This window comes from Protomyctophum bolini (genome assembly GCF_963924005.1).
Source record: "Protomyctophum bolini genome assembly, chromosome: 5".
Classification (NCBI taxonomy): Eukaryota; Metazoa; Chordata; class Actinopteri; order Myctophiformes; family Myctophidae; genus Protomyctophum; species Protomyctophum bolini.
Genome location: NC_137866.1, coordinates 23,972,107 through 23,988,990, shown reverse-complemented (window position 1 = coordinate 23,988,990; position 16,884 = coordinate 23,972,107). Strand labels below are relative to the sequence as shown.

General features: G+C 41.5%; 1 protein-coding gene and 1 pseudogene across 2 annotated transcripts in view; both read left to right on the top strand.

The window, feature by feature from the left end:
• Nucleotides 1-2,984, top strand: part of cacna1fb (calcium channel, voltage-dependent, L type, alpha 1F subunit) — a gene marked incomplete at its 3' end in the record, with an annotated part of 47,725 nt that extends 44,741 nt beyond the window's left edge. Inside the window, 5 exon segments of the mRNA XM_080762841.1 lie at nt 799-890; nt 1,260-1,394; nt 1,816-1,858; nt 2,185-2,270; nt 2,697-2,984. Coding sequence (XP_080618967.1) covers nt 799-890; nt 1,260-1,394; nt 1,816-1,858; nt 2,185-2,270; nt 2,697-2,984 — 644 coding nt within the window.
• Nucleotides 2,985-9,022: 6,038 nt separating this feature from the next.
• LOC308316024 (E3 ubiquitin/ISG15 ligase TRIM25-like) lies at nt 9,023-11,862 on the top strand (annotated as a pseudogene). The gene is made up of 2 exons: nt 9,023-9,262; nt 10,066-11,862. The product of its transcript is annotated as an E3 ubiquitin/ISG15 ligase TRIM25-like (transcript).
• The last annotated feature ends 5,022 nt before the right edge of the window (nt 11,863-16,884 follow it).

Sequence of the window (16,884 nt, the reverse complement as noted above, 5' to 3'; positions counted from 1 at the left end):
TACGGTTTTTTGACCCCCAGGGGTTAACTGGGGACAGGGAGGAACTCCTTATATGGTCAGCACACTCTATAGTGGGGAGGATTATCACAACAAAACAAAAAAAAGAAGTGATATTTGAATTAAGTGAAATCACTGAATATACCTTTAAATAAGATTTCCAACAATGTGACATTTTATCCTGAGATCAATATTAAATCGATCTACTAAAATGGACCCTTATGGTTCTGTAACTCTGAGTGTGTCACAAATATCTGCATTTGGTTCCATTTGTGCACTCTCAGTGTATAGAATTGGGGTCCAAGAGATGACAAGATTTTATAGTAATCCAACGTGGGTGTGGCTGTGAGCGCTTCAAAAGAAAAGGGTTGAGAATCACTGCTCTGTAGTATTCTCAATCAATCAATCAACTTTATTTGTTCAGACTCAGGGTCCAATAAACAACAGACAACATAAAACACTACATACAGAGAACCCCTACCCCATAAAAACATCATTCTTACAATAAACATTCATACCAGTGCTTCCAAAAAGCAGACCGGTACTATAGTGCTACTGAAGCTGGGGTTACATCGCAGCATAATTATGCAGTTTTGAGACTCATTGAGCCGACACATACATTTATACATTAAGTTTCTCAGTAAGGCATGAAAGGTGTATACTCCCACACTACAGAATAACTCACTTGCACTGCTCCACCTTGGTTTGTTCAACAATATACGCATGCAATCATTATAGGCAACCTGCAGTTTATACATACTCTGATATAGACAGTGTGTTTGTTTTATGTGACCGTGTCAGGTCGTAAGCCGTCCTTTAACATCCACTGTCTGAGGAGGCAGGAGAGTGGAGATGACCTGCCGCCCCCTGGAACCTACAACCCAACAGCACAGGTACACACACACAAACACACACACACACACACACACACACACACACACACACACACACACACACACACACACACCTATTATTTTATTTGCTTCCATTAACCCATTTTGGGCGGGAGCCCCTTTTGGTGTTAGCATCATGCTATGCTTTAGCTATTGAAAAATAGCAGATCTACAAGCTCATAGCGCGCCACCGAGTGGCGCGCTACGAGCTTGTAGGTCTGCTATTTTTGAAGAAATCGAAGAACTGACTGACATAGAAACGTAGCTTTTTCAGAAAACTGTCAGGATGTAGAAGATATTTATAATAGAATCTGATCTCAGGTCAGCTCTGAATCTCCCACTGTCCTCTCTCTCTCCTCCACCACACAGACATATGGCAGTTATGAGTCCCGCTGCTCTTCGTGGGCCAACCCCTCCCCCCGCCGTGGGCGTCTCCTCTACGCCCCTCTCATCCTGGTGGAGGAGGAGGAGGGACAGGCCTGGGGGGGAGGAGGAGGAGGAGGAGGAGGAGAAGGAGGAGGAGGAAGGCAAGCCAAGAAGAGAGTCGTAGAAAGAGCAGGAGGAGGAGGAGGAGGTAACAGGAATATTAAATAATTGTAGAAATATATTGGCCATAATAATCAGTAATGCTATTGGTGCTTTTATGTCATTATTACATTTTTGTTTTTCTATTGAATCAATCAATCAATCTTTATTTCAGACCCAGGAGGATCCATATCACAAACAATACAATATAACAGTAAATACAAAATAAAAATAAATTTCAGCACGTGTAATTGCATTTTGTTGATTTAAATATTATTTACAATTTGATTAATAAATCAAACCTTTTTACATTATTCAGTATATTATCATGCAATTTGATTAATAATAATAATAATAATAAGCCTATTGATAGCTTGTTATCACTTCCTGTGTCCAGCAGGGGGAGGGGGCAGTGTACCAGTCTCCGCCTCCAGACCAGGCTGGTATGGTGGCTCATCAGGGTCATCAGGTAGGACTAATCTGATTGGTCAAATGATATACTGTATACCTCATGTGCATTATACAGTAATGTGTATTCTAAAACAGGCACACCCACACACACACACACTCACAAATAGCAGACCTACAAGCTCGTAGCGTGCTATGTAAGCTCGAGCTTGTAAATCTGCTATTTTTCAATAGCTAAAGTATAACGTAATGCTTATGTTATTCACATATCCCTTGTCCTTCATACAGTCCTCACTGGTCTACTGTACATATGTTCATAATAATAATAATAATAGAACATGTGTGTATGTGTGTCGTATAGTGGCCTACACTACACTGCGTGTTCCCAGCCAGCTCAGTTCTCACTACAGTGAAAAAAGAGGGTCAGCTGACAGCCTGGTCGAAGCGGTGAGTTTCAGTCACCATGTTGGTCTTTACTGGTATTAAGAATGTATACTGAAAATCACAGGTACAGCTGATAAGTGCAAGTATAAATTAATTGTACGTTCATTGATTGTTTCAATATCTTGGCTAAACCAGAAAGATACAGAACAAACTGTCGGTCTGTGTTTACACATGCATGTCATTTAATGAGTGCGCTAAAGTTGTCGAAACACCTTAAAGCTGCAATATGCCATTTTTAACACAAAAAAGAATAATACAATAAACACCTCCGATGTATGAATGAAGGTTCCTACTTTAATCTTTTTAAATGTGTGTGTGTGTGTGTGTGTGTGTGTGTGTGTGTGTGTGTGTGTGTGTGTGTGTGTGTGTGTGTGTGTGTGTGTGTGTGTGTGTGTGTGTGTGCGCGCATGCGTGCGTGTGCGTTTACAGGTGCTGATATCAGAAGGTTTAGGGTTATACGCCCGAGATCCAAAGTTTGTGGCATTCGCCAAGCGTGAGATCGCAGACGCATGTCACATGACCGTCGACGAGATGGAGTCAGCCGCCAGCGACCTGCTCAGCAGAGGCAGCAGTTCGCCCGGGCGCACAGGAAGTGGCGGTTTCCTCAGCAACACCGACCTGGGGACCCAGTACAGCGACGAAGAGCCAATCAGAATGGGCGGGGGGCGGGATGAGGAGGACCTGGCCGATGAGATGACCTGCGTGACCTCCTTTTGATTTTACCGACGCACGGCTCTTTGGACCAATAGTAAGAGGCGGAGTGGTGAGGTAAAATGAAGGGACTTTGGAGGATGACACCGATTGGACCAATCAGGAGAGAGACAGAAATCGGGTCGTGAAATTGATATAAATTTTGGACCAGTCAGCAGAGAAAGTCAATGAATGGTATTGGCGCTGCTACATTGGACTGATTGACCTGCGTTTGGATCAATTAGAAGAGAGAAGTTCTTCGACACCTCTGTAAGAAAGACTTGGGGGTGGGGTGCATTCATATTTGACTGTAATATTTGTGAGATTGATTGAATTTGGACCAATCAGAAGAAAGGATTGCGGTGGACTTTGGTCCGTCAGGGAAAGGAGTGAGAAAGACAGTGAAAACATACAAACACACAGTCGGATATAGAAGCGACTATAGCACTGCCTAAAAAAACAACGAAAGAAAGAATTAAAATGTGCGAGAGAGCGGATACACTGGATTATTATTATGGATTATATTAACAGAGAATGACCTTTCACAGTCTGTCTAAAATAGAGTGAGGAGAGAGAGACCACAGAAACCACAAAACAAACTGAAAAGGTAGAAGATAAAAGTGTTCGCACCAATGTCTAAAATATTTTTTTAAAGGCAACATCACACGGTAAAGTCAGTATCAATGTTCATTAGCCCTCTCTCTCTCTCTCTCTCTCTCTCTCTCTCTCTCTCTCTGTGTGTTTCTGACATCTCACATTTTTACTTTTTAATAGGAAAGAAAATAATTTAAGTTTTACATAAACTTTGATATACTCTGCGTGTGTGTGTGTGTGTGTGTGTGTGTGTGTGTGTGTGTGTGTGTGTGTGTGTGTGTGTGTGTGTGTGTGTGTGTGTGTGTGTGTGTGTGTGTGTGTGTGCGTGCGTGCGTGTGAGTGAGTGCATGCTTGTGTGCGTTTATTTATGTTTCTAGTTTTAGTTTTTTAATCTTGTTCAGAGGACATGTGATGTTCTCTAAAGTAAAGGGCTTTTAAGTGAATACTCCCTGTATGTTACCCTGGAATTGAACCCTCAACCCTCCATCCAAATATGTAAAGAATAAACCAGTGAATTATCTTAATTATGTTTACGTGAATTTCCCCACTGGGATCAATAAAGGATTAGCTTAAATCTACAGTAGCTCCACCAAACACCACCACATCACACATAAACCCGATTCCTATTGCCGGAACACTGTCATTATTTTTTCAACATTCTTTGAAATTCTCTGTTCATTCAGTTGTTTCAAAATAAATTGGAAATGTGATTAACGTAATATCTCTTATTGTCTCAATTCAGGTTGTGAATTCACAGCTTGCTGGTTTTCATGTCTGAAAGGCATACAGTACCATCATTTTATTCCACTGATGACCTGGGAGAAATACAAGCTTAAGTGTTCTCATGTTATCTCAATGGAGAGTAGAATAGAATAAGTAAAAAAATACCCTGCTGAAATTTTCCTCTGATGTGATTATTAAATAGAAGTTACTTTGTACAGCTTGTTTAAAAATATAGTAATGATGTTCTAAAACCATTATCAATATTGAATAGAGGATAATAGATTGTGATAGATTAGAATTAGAGCTCTACAGATATATCGGTCTGTAAAATTATTGGATTTTTTAAACCACTTTAAACCTTTCTCAAATTCATTAGAAAGTGTTGCACGTTTTGACAACATATCGGTCAAAATCTATAATCGGTGGTGTGTAAAAGATGGACGGTGTCCTCTTTTAACTACACGAACGTGTGAGCTTGTAGATAATTGGCAATTTTCAACAAAAAGGTTTGGTGTAGGCCAGGGGAAAATAGAGCACACCAAGTACAGATTTTCAAAGTATTGTCATGCACTCTAGGGCAATACATGACAAAAAGGCAAATAAACTGGTGTGAGATGTGACAATGTCAGTAATCACTCATGTATAGCAAGGTGTGCAACTGCTTGGAAAGAGAGCTGGCTTGAGCGCTGGGAAGGAGAAGCCCTTATATACTCTCCCAAACCACACCCCACTCAGGTGTACACAGTTGGCCTGACGGCCTGCTCCACTCTGCCCTAATCACCCAGGCTGCCGGCTAGCCTACAGTGAGGCAGCAGGGGCAGGGCCGTCACAGTATTGAGGGTTTAAGCTAAGGGATCGTGAAGTTTTGTGTCAGTTGCTGTGATAGTATTAAAGCTACTAGTACTAACTAGTAGCTTTAATACTATCACAGCAACTGACAACAAAACACCATTGAACTATAATTATAGGGTTATGGGTATGCGATAAACTAATTATCGTCGATCTTATGATTATTATTCTAATATAGTATTATTATACTATTATGTTACAACATTAATGAAAGTCTGATAGTTATTATTCATATATTTCTTGTCCTTCATAGTCACTGGTTCATAATAATAATAATAATAGTTGTATACCTGGTGATATTTAATTTTAGTAATATTTGAGGTAGAATAACTTTTTATGTGAAATTGAAACGCTATAGTAATGACATACAGACTTCTAACTGGTTTGGATACTGGTGTGCTGCTCTATTGGTATATTTTTTTCACAGTTTTGTTTATTCAAGATTTCAGGGTATACAGTAAATCAAATAAATAAATAACATAACACAATATATGTGACACACCCATACGGAACATATACCAAAGATGATAATATATATAAATGTCATATGACCACCATATGCAAAATAGTGTGTTAAGTAAGTAAGTGGCCTTGCCGGGCCATGGGGCCATGATGGGGCCCATAGGGCAGGAGCCTATCTGTCGCAGGGATTTACCCCCAATCCAAACCTTGATGCTGAGTGTCAACAAAGATGGTTTATATATGAAGATGGGCCAACTTAATTGGAACTTCATTGTCAAGAAGGGTCCCATTTTTAGAGTCTTTGGTATGACCCGGCTGGTGATTGAACCCCGACCTCCCAGTCTCAGGGCAGACACTCTAACCACAAGGCCACTGAGCTGGTAAAATAGTGTGGTAGCATAAATAAATAAAAATGTATACCGGTAGCCCTACACTAACAGGGAAGTGACACTGACAGTTACAAACAGCATATCCTGAATCAAACCATACGACAAAACAAGACAACACACAACATGGCATAGTCACCCCTCAAAAACATATTATGGACATAGCAGTGCACCCACACATAGTTCCTCAATTTACAATTCAGGCATTTAGCAGATGCTCTTATAATCCAGAGCGATTTACGTACATTAAGCATGAACAAAAAACATGTCTATACTCAGACTTCATAAGAAAAGGTTATCATGAATCATACGTAAGCTAAGAACGTAACAGTGGAATATCTATATAATGAAACTATGCATATATTCTATATAGTGCTGTGTCTACATAAAATGCTATCTAAGATACATGAGTTCAGCCTTTGCCTGTAAGTTTGTCGGGGCTAGGGCAAGTGCTACAACAAGTGCTACAACAAGTGCTACGGACCAAGATGGAGTCTGAAAAGGTGGGTTTTCAGACTACGGCTGAAGATTGGGAGTGAGTCTGCAGTTCTGGTTGTAATGGGAAGTGCATTCCATTCCATAGTTTTGGAGCCAGAATTGGAGCCATAATGAATATACTGAACAACCCAGCTGCGTCTGAGATCACGTCTAGCATGCTCAGTTTAAACTCATTCAATCTGGAAAAGCTTGGAACTATAAGTTATACCAGTGTGAGGAAGGGACCCCATGTGTCCTCAAACTTGGATACCGAGCCTCTCAAGGACAGTTACATCAATTTATTTCTAATTTAATAAAGTGGAGAACATCTCTAATCCAGTGAAGATGGGATGGGGGAGCAGAGGACTTCCATTTCATCTTAATTAGACGCCTAGCTAAGAGAGTGGTAAAGGCCACCAAGTGACCTTTGTATTTTGGTAGTGATAGAGTAGGGGGAGACGTTCCAAAAATATCTACTGGTCTATTTTAAGACAGTTGAATTGTGTTGAAATGTGATAGGGACTGAATTTACAGTACATTGTAGTGTATTCGGTCTCTGGAAGGCTGACAGCTGTCAGTCCAGTGACCCAGAAGTCTCTGGGTCACTGTGTGAATGGTTGAATTGGTTTAATGAGACTGATTACTTAACATCTCATCTCAACTCCTTTAATTAGAGGCTGTGATGTGGTTGTTGATGTGTTGTTAACTTGCTCTGTTCTGTTCTGTTCTGTTCTGTTCTGTTCTGCTCTGCTCTGTTCTGCTCTGCTCTGCTCTGCTCTGTTCTGTTCTGTTCTGTTCTGGCCCTATACATACACCCTGTGGTCTGGGATCAGATCCCACCAGAGACAACCCTCCCCTGTCTCTCCTGTAGACAGTACGCTGTCTCTCTCCCATTTCCTATATTGTAATTTCCTACTGTCTGTCTTCTGTCACTGTCTTCCTCTGAGCTTTCCTATACTGCCTGTCTCGTCTAATATCAGGCAGCATTATACATTGCATGTCTTCGCTCATCTCGTCATTGTATTTTCTCTGTGTTGTGTTGTGTTGTGTTGTGTTGTCACTGTTGTTTTGTGTTGTGTTACGAATTACATTTTGAGTTAACATCTGGTGACCCTCAGGCTGGAGAGAAGCTGTACGTTCCACTGGAACCACTGGATTGCTGCACTGGAGATGATCTGTTCACTGTAAAAACTGGCGGACACTCTAACCACAAGGCCACTGAGCTGGTCGTAATATAGTAGGTATGTACAATTTCTAAATAGTTATGTTAAATCTTTCCTGTGAAAATTTGCTTTATTTTTTACATGGTGGTTTTGAAGCGTATTGATTGCAGTCGCAATAATTACATTTTAGCCACTGTTATGTGATTAGCATTTTATTCAACGCTCAGTTCGCTGATTATTCAAACGCATGCTACAATTTAGCAGACTCTCTTATCCAGAGTGACTGAGAATAACTTAGCAATGTAATCACATTATGTGACTAAAGCAGACATTTTCTGTTATCATTTTGAATTACATAGTTCTTTAATATCACCTATACCGTTGATCTTACATGATGCTCTTCAAGAAACAATAAAAGATGCAGTGTGTCACATTAAAACATTGTTATTCAATGTGGTTAATACAGTGTATGTCCCATTACTTCTGATCAGCTATAGGCTACTGAAATCAAAAGGGGTGCAGCAATGAATCGAACTAAGGTTCTTCATTGTTGACTTTTCAGATGGATTTCTGTATTATAAATCCTTTCTTCCCGTCTTCTTTTTCTCTTTGATTTTCATGAGCTCTAGCTGCCATCATCAAGATTAAAACAAAAAAGGGTTTCAAACATTTAAACTTTATGCGCAATTAATCTAGAATATATTGAAGGTTTCACTTTTTAAATTATATTGCGGATGAAAATGAAAATGTCCAAGATATGCTTGTTTTAGATGGATCTGTATAATGTGCGTGCATGTTTTCAGATCAGTGTGCCTTTTTTCCCTTTTCCCTCTTTTCTCTTGTATTAGTTCTAGCAGATTTATTTAGAGAGAGAGAAACAGTGTTTTGTCTTTAAAGGTTCATCACACACAACCAAGAAGAACCTCCAATTCCCTTGTCATGTGATTTCTGAGGAAACGCAACCAAACACAACTCTTCAGTCACTCAGTCAGTCAGCAAGACAATTAACCAGGCTTTCCACCTCAGAGGAAATACAGCAAGACAGAGAGACACGTGTACCAACGCAAGTGTGTGTGTGTGTGTGTGTGTGTGTGTGTGTGTGTGTGTGTGTGTGTGTGTGTGTGTGCATGGGGCGATCCAGTCCAGCCATGGCTGATGCAATCTCATGTAGCCTGGCCCTATACTGTCTGTACACAAGGTGATAAAGAAAAACCTTGAACTTTGAGTCAGCAGATTCCTGCCAAGCCTTTTCTTCTCTCTCTCTCTCTCTCTCTCTCTCTCTCTCTCTCACACACACACACACACACACACACACACACACACACACACAGGAGGAACCTCCCATGTCATGTGATTTCTGAGGAAACGCAAACAAACTTAACTCGTCTGACAGTGAAACAGTCATACTAAAATGGCGCAGCAAGGAGTTCAACTGGATCAGGAACAGTTGAGTTGTTCTATCTGTCTGGATATACTGAAGGATCCAGTGACTGTTCCCTGTGGACACAGCTACTGCAGGAGGTGTATCGGAAGCAGGGTGATCAGAGAGGAAGGTTCAGCTGTCCACAATGCAGACACACCTTCAAACCAAGGCCTGTTCTGAAGAAAAACACCATGTTGGCTGAGGTGGTGGAGAGCCTGAAGAAGACAGGTGAGACCAATTTAAGTTCTCTTGTACAGTTCACTGTCTGTCAGATATACATTTATAAAACCAATAAAGAGATGAAATGTCTTATTGCAAGAATATTAAACAGTATCAACAAGGTTGTGTGGCTGCCTATCTTGAGGGGAAACATTAGACACACAGTCTAAAACAGATTGGTAAGGCAGATAGACGGTAACAAAAACAATAGTTACCAGGCAGCGGAGTCATGAGGATACATGGGTACAGGCACTACAAATGAAATATATATTTTTATCAGATTCATAAATACATAAAGGGAGTTCCAACCGCGCCTCTAGCCTATAGCAGGCCAGTCTGGTGCATCTCAGAAGCCTCTAGCCTATAGCAGGCCAGTCTGGTGCATCTCAGAAGCCTCTAGCCTATAGCAGGCCAGTCTGGTGCATCTCAGAAGCCTCTAGCCTATAGCAGGCCAGTCTGGTGCATCTCAGAAGCAGGACAGATAACATGCGAACAAGAAGGCACTGGAGCAGTTCAGACGATTTAGGCCCTTAGTTTATTATAACAGGGTGCAAATAAAAAGTGACAACGTTTCGATGTGTAAGTTACATCTTCGTCAGGTCATAGCCCGAGGGGGCTTAATTTAAGTCGCTCTGGATCAAGAGCGTCTGCTAAATGCCTAAATTGTAAATTGTAACACAGTAAGGCTTAAGTACACACATGGTGCAGGGGGCAGGCCCTTAGTTAACCAATGTCACACAGCCAGCAGCAGTATAGCTGCTCCAGTGCCTTCTTGTTTACATGTCATAAATACATCTACAATCTATCAACAGGGCTCCAAGCTGCTCCTCCTGATCACTGCTACGCTGGATCTGGAGATGTGGCCTGTGATGTCTGCACTCGGAGGAGACTGAAAGCTGTGAAGACTTGTCTTCAGTGTCTGGTCTCTTACTGTGACACTCACCTCCAGCCTCACTATCAGTCTCCTGCCTTTAAGAAACACAAGCTGGTCAAAGCCTCCGGCGAGCTTCAGGAGAACATCTGCTCTCGTCACAACAGGGTGAGTGAGCTTTTCTGTCGGACCGATCAGCAGTGTATCTGTTCTCTGTGCTCCGTGGAAGAACACAAAGGTCACAATATGATCTCAGCTGCAGCAGAACGGACTGAGAGACAGAAAGAGCTCAATACGAGAAGCAGAACATCCAGCAGAGAATCCAGGAGAGAGAGAAAGATGTGAAGGTGCTTCACAAGGAGGTGGAGTCCATCAACCACTGTGCTGACAGAGCAGTGGATGACAGTGACACCATCTTTACTGAGCTAATTTCTTCCATGGAGAGAAGACAATCTGAGGTGAGGGAGCTGATAAGAGTACAGCAGGAACGTCAAGTGAGTCGTGCTGAAGAACTGAGGAGGCGTGTGGAGCAGGAGGCCACTGAACTGAGGAGTAGACATGCTGAGCTAGAGCAGCTCTCACTCACAGAGGATCACATCCATTTTCTACAGCATTACACATCCCTCTCAAGGGTCAGTGCATTGACACACCCAGTCAGCAGCAATGTCCGTCTTCTGAGATACTTTGAAGATGTGACTGTGGCCATGTCCAAGATGAGGGACAAACTAGAGGAAATTCTTTCAGAGGAAGGTACAAACGTCTCAGAGATAGTGAACACAGTGGATGTTTTACCGTCAACACCAGAACCCAAGACCAGAGCTGACACACTAGAGGACATTCTTACAGAGGAAGGGACAAATGTCTCAGAGACAGGGAACAGAGTGAAGAAATTAAAGAAGAAGAAGAATAAAAGAAAGATTCACAGGGGCCAGGCACAGGCAGTACTGTCAACAGCACCAGAACCCAAGACCAGAGCTGAGTTCTTACAATATGCATGTCCAATCACACTGGATCACAAAACAATGAATCATTACCTGTCTTTCCCTGAAGGGAACAGAAGAAAAGTAACATTTAATGACTACCCACAATTCTGTCTTGAATACCCAGAAAGATTCACTGGATGTTATCAGGTTCTAAGTAGAGAGGGTCTGACTGGACGCTGTTACTGGGAGGTGAAGTGGAGTGGAGTGATTGTTCACATAGCAGTTTCATATAAAGATATCAGCAGAACAGAGAGTCATGTAAGTGGATTTGGAGTCAATGATAAGTCGTGGGCTTTACGATGTACAGAGGAAGAATCTTTTTATGTCAAATCTGGAATCATGCACAATGGTAGTGGAACTCCCATCCCAGGCCCTGTGTCCTCCAGAGTAGGAGTGTACCTGGACCACAGTGCAGGTACACTGTCCTTCTACAGCGTGTCTGACACCATGACTCTGACTCTCCTAGACACAGTCCACACCACATTCACCCAAAACCTCCATGCTGGATTTTATCTTCATAGTCCTGGAGCCACTGCTGAGTTGTGTGACCTCAAGTAGAATGACTCACCCGCGCCGAATGTTATGAACCCGCTCAATGACTTTTGTTGTGTCTCTAAGCATAGTTCCATTATAACGTTCTTGTTTTTCTCAGGTTTCAGCTATTTTAGCTGCTGTATGAAGAAGTATATAAAGGCCTTAAAGTGGTTCATCTATTTTAACAATAACATTTCGTTCTCTTGTATATTCATACAAACTCTTAGCACCATTTGTTTTGTTGTAATGTAATCACCATTTTATGGAATTGATATTCCAAGTGAAATATTGATTACAAAAATTAAAATGTCAAAAATATAATGTCATAAAAAGTAGCCAACATGATAATATTAGTGGAATTGGAATATGAGATTATACAATATGGAGTATGGCAACTGCACCGACCTAAATCGCAAAGCATTGCAGAGGGTTGTGCGGACAGCCGAACGCATCAGCAGATGTGCTCTCCCCCCATCGAAGCCCTGATGGACACTGTGTCAGCAAAGGAACAATTAAGGATTCAAGCCATCCCAACCGTTTGACTGTTTGAGTTGCTGCCGCATGGAAAGCGGTTTCGCAGTCTCAAAGCCACTGGAAGTAGAAAATCTTCTTTCCCTGAACAATCAAGATATACTGTACATGAATGAACTGATAAGAACTAGAGCGAAACAGGGCAAAGGAAAACAGGCGCCCCCCCCCCCCCACACACACACACACACACCCCGCACGCACGCACGCACGCACGCGCACACACACACACACACACACACACACACACACACACACACACACACACACACACCTTCGCCCTCTTCTCGCACTATTGTGCTCTAATTGCTCCTTCCTAAGCTAAATTTGTTTACACAAAGTTCACCTAACTTTGCTACTACAGGGAAAACATGCACAACATATACAGTATGATGTAACAATAAAGTACAACCTTGAACCTTAAAGGAGAGTTTTATGAGAGTACTTTATGTCTTCTGTCACTGGACGCTGTAGAGTACAACAGAGAGTTGTGTGCATGGAGATCAGATTTTTTTTTTCCCCTCTTTCTTCTTTAAAAAAAATGCAATTTATTAGGTTAAAGTCCCGGTTGGCGCTATAAAGAGCAGATGTGAAAAATACAGGGCAAAGGTTTTTCCTTGGCCTATATACCGTAGGGCAGTGGTTCCTAAACTGTGGTGCGTGCACCCCTTGTGGTGCGCGAGCACATTCTAGGCTAGGGGGTGCGCGACATGAAAAGGCTAATGGTGGTGCTATATGGTTTTATTTTAAATATATTAACATATTATGCCAATATATGGCAAGTATATGCAGAATATAGCCTATGCTGCATATATTATGCCATATTTAGGTTCATATATGTGCATGTGGATAAAAAGGAAATATATGTCTATATATACAGCTTATGCCATTATATGTGTGGGGGTGTGTCAGCTAGGTCGGGAGATAACAGGGGGTGCATGGCCAAAAAGGTTTGGGAACCGCTGCCGTAGGGAGTGTGCATACAACGTTTTACAGAGATGGGTGCAGTTAAAACACAAATCTGTCCAAAGTCGTGGGCAGAGTTTCAGCTCTGGCATCCTGGGAGTGTGTGTGAAGACTCAAGAGCTTGGCTGCGATCAAACCAACGGTACCAGAGATTAGCTGTCCACGGACGGACGGACGGACGGACGGACGGACGGATGCAAAACATACTCTCTGTGCAAAACATACTCTCTCCCCCAAGCCTTCGGCCTGGTGGAGACAATGACAATTAAGTGATGCGAGGAATCTACAATGGTTAGTAGTGACAACAAAATGTAAAACAATTTAACACAAATCTACCTTAAGTGTAAATACAGTCCTCACACTACAAGAGCTGTAGGCCTACTGGTAAAAAATAAAACAAAGACGCCTAGGGTTCATATTGGTTTACATATTGTTTACATGCACACACACACACGTGCATGCACGCACGCATGCACACACGCACGCACGCATGCACACACACACACACACACACACACACACACATACTTTTATAGTTGAACAACTAACTTTTTGTTCATTTGTATTCATTCATGCATTTATTTATTCACAATATTCTAAACTAAAGCATGTGAGATATTATGATAAAAAGAATCCCGCTCACTGCTCTTCCTCAGCAGCAGTAGTTTTTATTCAAATTGACCTTTGACCTTTATGAAGAGTAACTGTGTTACCAAGTGGGATTGTAGATCGGCTGTTTGTCAGTAATAAAACCTTTAAAATGACATACTGGACATGAGGCAGACTTGCAGGTGAAATATAAGGTTTAATGTGTTCCAGGCCTGGACAACATAAGTGAAATAACTGACGAAAAGAAAGAACTCAAACAACAAAGCATAACTTAAACAGAGAGGTACTGGTGACGGTGTCAACCTCTCCCCGTGGCAGCCCACTCTCTACTGAACCATTTCCCCTTTATATAGACTCCTGACTCCACCCCTGGCTAAGCAGTCAGCAAATCACAAAGCATTTAGCAACACCCAAGACACTCCCCCTAAAGCAATCAATCTCTCTTCAGGCAATCAAGGCAGCTTCCCAATAAAAGCATCTGCATAGATAAGCACAAGTATTAGATTCACATGTCACAGCAGAATGTGCACATTCTGTGGGACTGAGAATCAACCTGTTACAAAGACAATACAGCAACAATACAATGAATGTGTATTGTATTGAATACACACACATTTGTGTATTTGTGTATTGAACAGCAGTAGTCTATTAAGACACGTATTATCCCTGACCGGAAGTATTTCGCAGCCCCGCCAAATCTAAGATACTTTGTGGGCGTGGCACTTCCTCATTTGGTGACGTCATCATATTTTTGACAGTGTCAGCATATTTCTAGTTTCGCTTTCGATCAGTTGTTGTTTCCGGTATGCAGCTTCCCCATTTCGGTGGGGGGTGGATCTCTAACCAACTGGTAAAACAACTGACAGACTGTAGGCTGGGTGGGCGTATTTCGCAATCTGCCCCCAGCCTGTGTCTGGACAGGGACATGTGGGGAAGTGTGTGTGTGTGTGTGTGTGTGTGGTTTGTTCCATATATGGTTTGCACTGTGTGGGTGTGTGTGTGTGTGTGTGTGTGTGTGCCTGCTACTTGAAGTTTTATTTTGCAGCCATGGTGCTGATGTTTTCAACCATTTCTCATCTGAGTGCTTAATGGTTGTCTCATACAATATATGTCATTAAGATGCTAACATCCACAATACAAATGTAACAACTGGTATTGGCCATAGTTCGCACAATACAATAATGAGAACACACAATCCTAACACTTAGGCACACCAATATCTATTTATTTATTTAACTACTCTCTCGCTCTCTCACTCCCTCTATTTCTTATATTTTTTATTCCATGGTTGAGTAGCAGTGTTAAAATTTGTGTTCAACCCTAATTCTGTGATAGTCTGTGGTATAACACCCATCTGTTGGTGTAGATGTCCCTACAGGTTCCATCAGAGACCCCCCCAAAGTCAGATATGTATGTGAGGTTCTGAGCATTGCGAAAGTATGAAGAAAAAAAAAAAGTGTTAAGACACATTTTGATGCAGAATCAGCAGATCTGTATTTCTCACAATATGTCACTCTTAGCAGTCTCCAATTCTATGTCTCTTACTATTATTTCAACAAACCTCAACTATAGCATCGGTTTCTTTAACAATAACAAATTCTCTGTCTGGCTTCACTGGTTTCCTTTTTTCATCAGCCTTGTAACTTCTGTGATCGTACGAGTTCTGTAAAGCAGAGGACTAAAGCATTAAAAGGCGATTGAACGCTGATTGATTCCAAACATTTATACTTTACAAATTAATTGGGTATGGTGGGTTAGTAAACATATGATTATTGTGTTTCATGAGCTCGGTGGATGTGTGTGTGTGTGTGTGTGTGTGTGTGTGTGTGTGTGTGTGTGTGTGTCGTAAGTGGTATTTTGTGACCTAGTAGCAGTTGCTGGGGTAGCAGGTAGTTCCTCATGTGTTGGAGGCCGTATATAAAACTCTAAACTATGTAGAATAATAAAATGTTTGAACTGTTCAACTACTGGATAGTTAGAAGGGTCATGACATGCTAATGTATGTTTTTAATACAATTGCATTAACAAACACGTTAACATCAGCATGTCTGATGGTGCAGTGTAAATGTAACAAAGACCATTATAACAGGCTATGTACACTGTGTATACTAAAGTGTGTAATACTGATGTACCGATGTTTTTCCAAGAAATCAGAAACTATAGTTTAGAAACACGTGTAAGTATATACTATACGAACTCTTTAGATCCCTGTCAACATCAAATACCATATACCAAAAGCCTGTATCTTATGTTCAGTATGTTTTATTTCGACAAGAAAATAGGTAATTATACACATGATACAATACCATGTAGCAAATGTACAATCATGCAAAAAAAAAGAAAGAAAAATACATGTGGATAATCCATACAATCCGTACATTGAATTCATCAGGTCATCAGCTAATTCTAATATATACAACTAAGCCCACAAGTCATTCATTGAGGCTATGTCTCTGATTATTATTTTTGTGTTATATCAGGGTACTCGGTTATAGCCTTTTCGAGTAGTTGAGTAACGTGTATTTTCATAATATCTATAAGTTTTGTGGGGTTCGCCCCATCAGTCTCATCCATAGTCAGTGGGTATGGCATCGAAAGCAATGGTGAGCCGGAGGTTGGTGTGGATGAATTTGCGGATGATAGGTCTACCCACTCAAAATGTTCAGTGTCCCCCATATCATAGCTCCAAAAGGCCCTCTCAAAATATTCAGTGTCCCCCATATCATAGCTCCGAAATGTCCAGTCATCGTCATATTCATCGTCGTCCGTATCCCCATTATTGGTGTTATTCCGCCACGGTGCCACATACACAGTCCTTTGTGGGTCCATCCAACAAGAGCGGGCTCCTTCACTTGAGTTTGATTCTTCCAATGAACACATAGAATCCTCCATTGTGAATGAATATCCTAGTGTGCTATACTGTAGGAGGGGGTGATGTATCTGTAGTTGTTGGTCCATCATTTTCTAGGTCGCTGTACGAATTATGATTTACAGGACAGTTATCCATTGAGAATAGTGTAGCACCAGATGGCTTTACGAGATCGATAGACCTACTCTTTGGTATATATCCCCCGAACGAGTACCCTGTAGTATGTGCTGAAGGGCATGTCTGGTAATCTACACACCGCGACTTCTTTGTA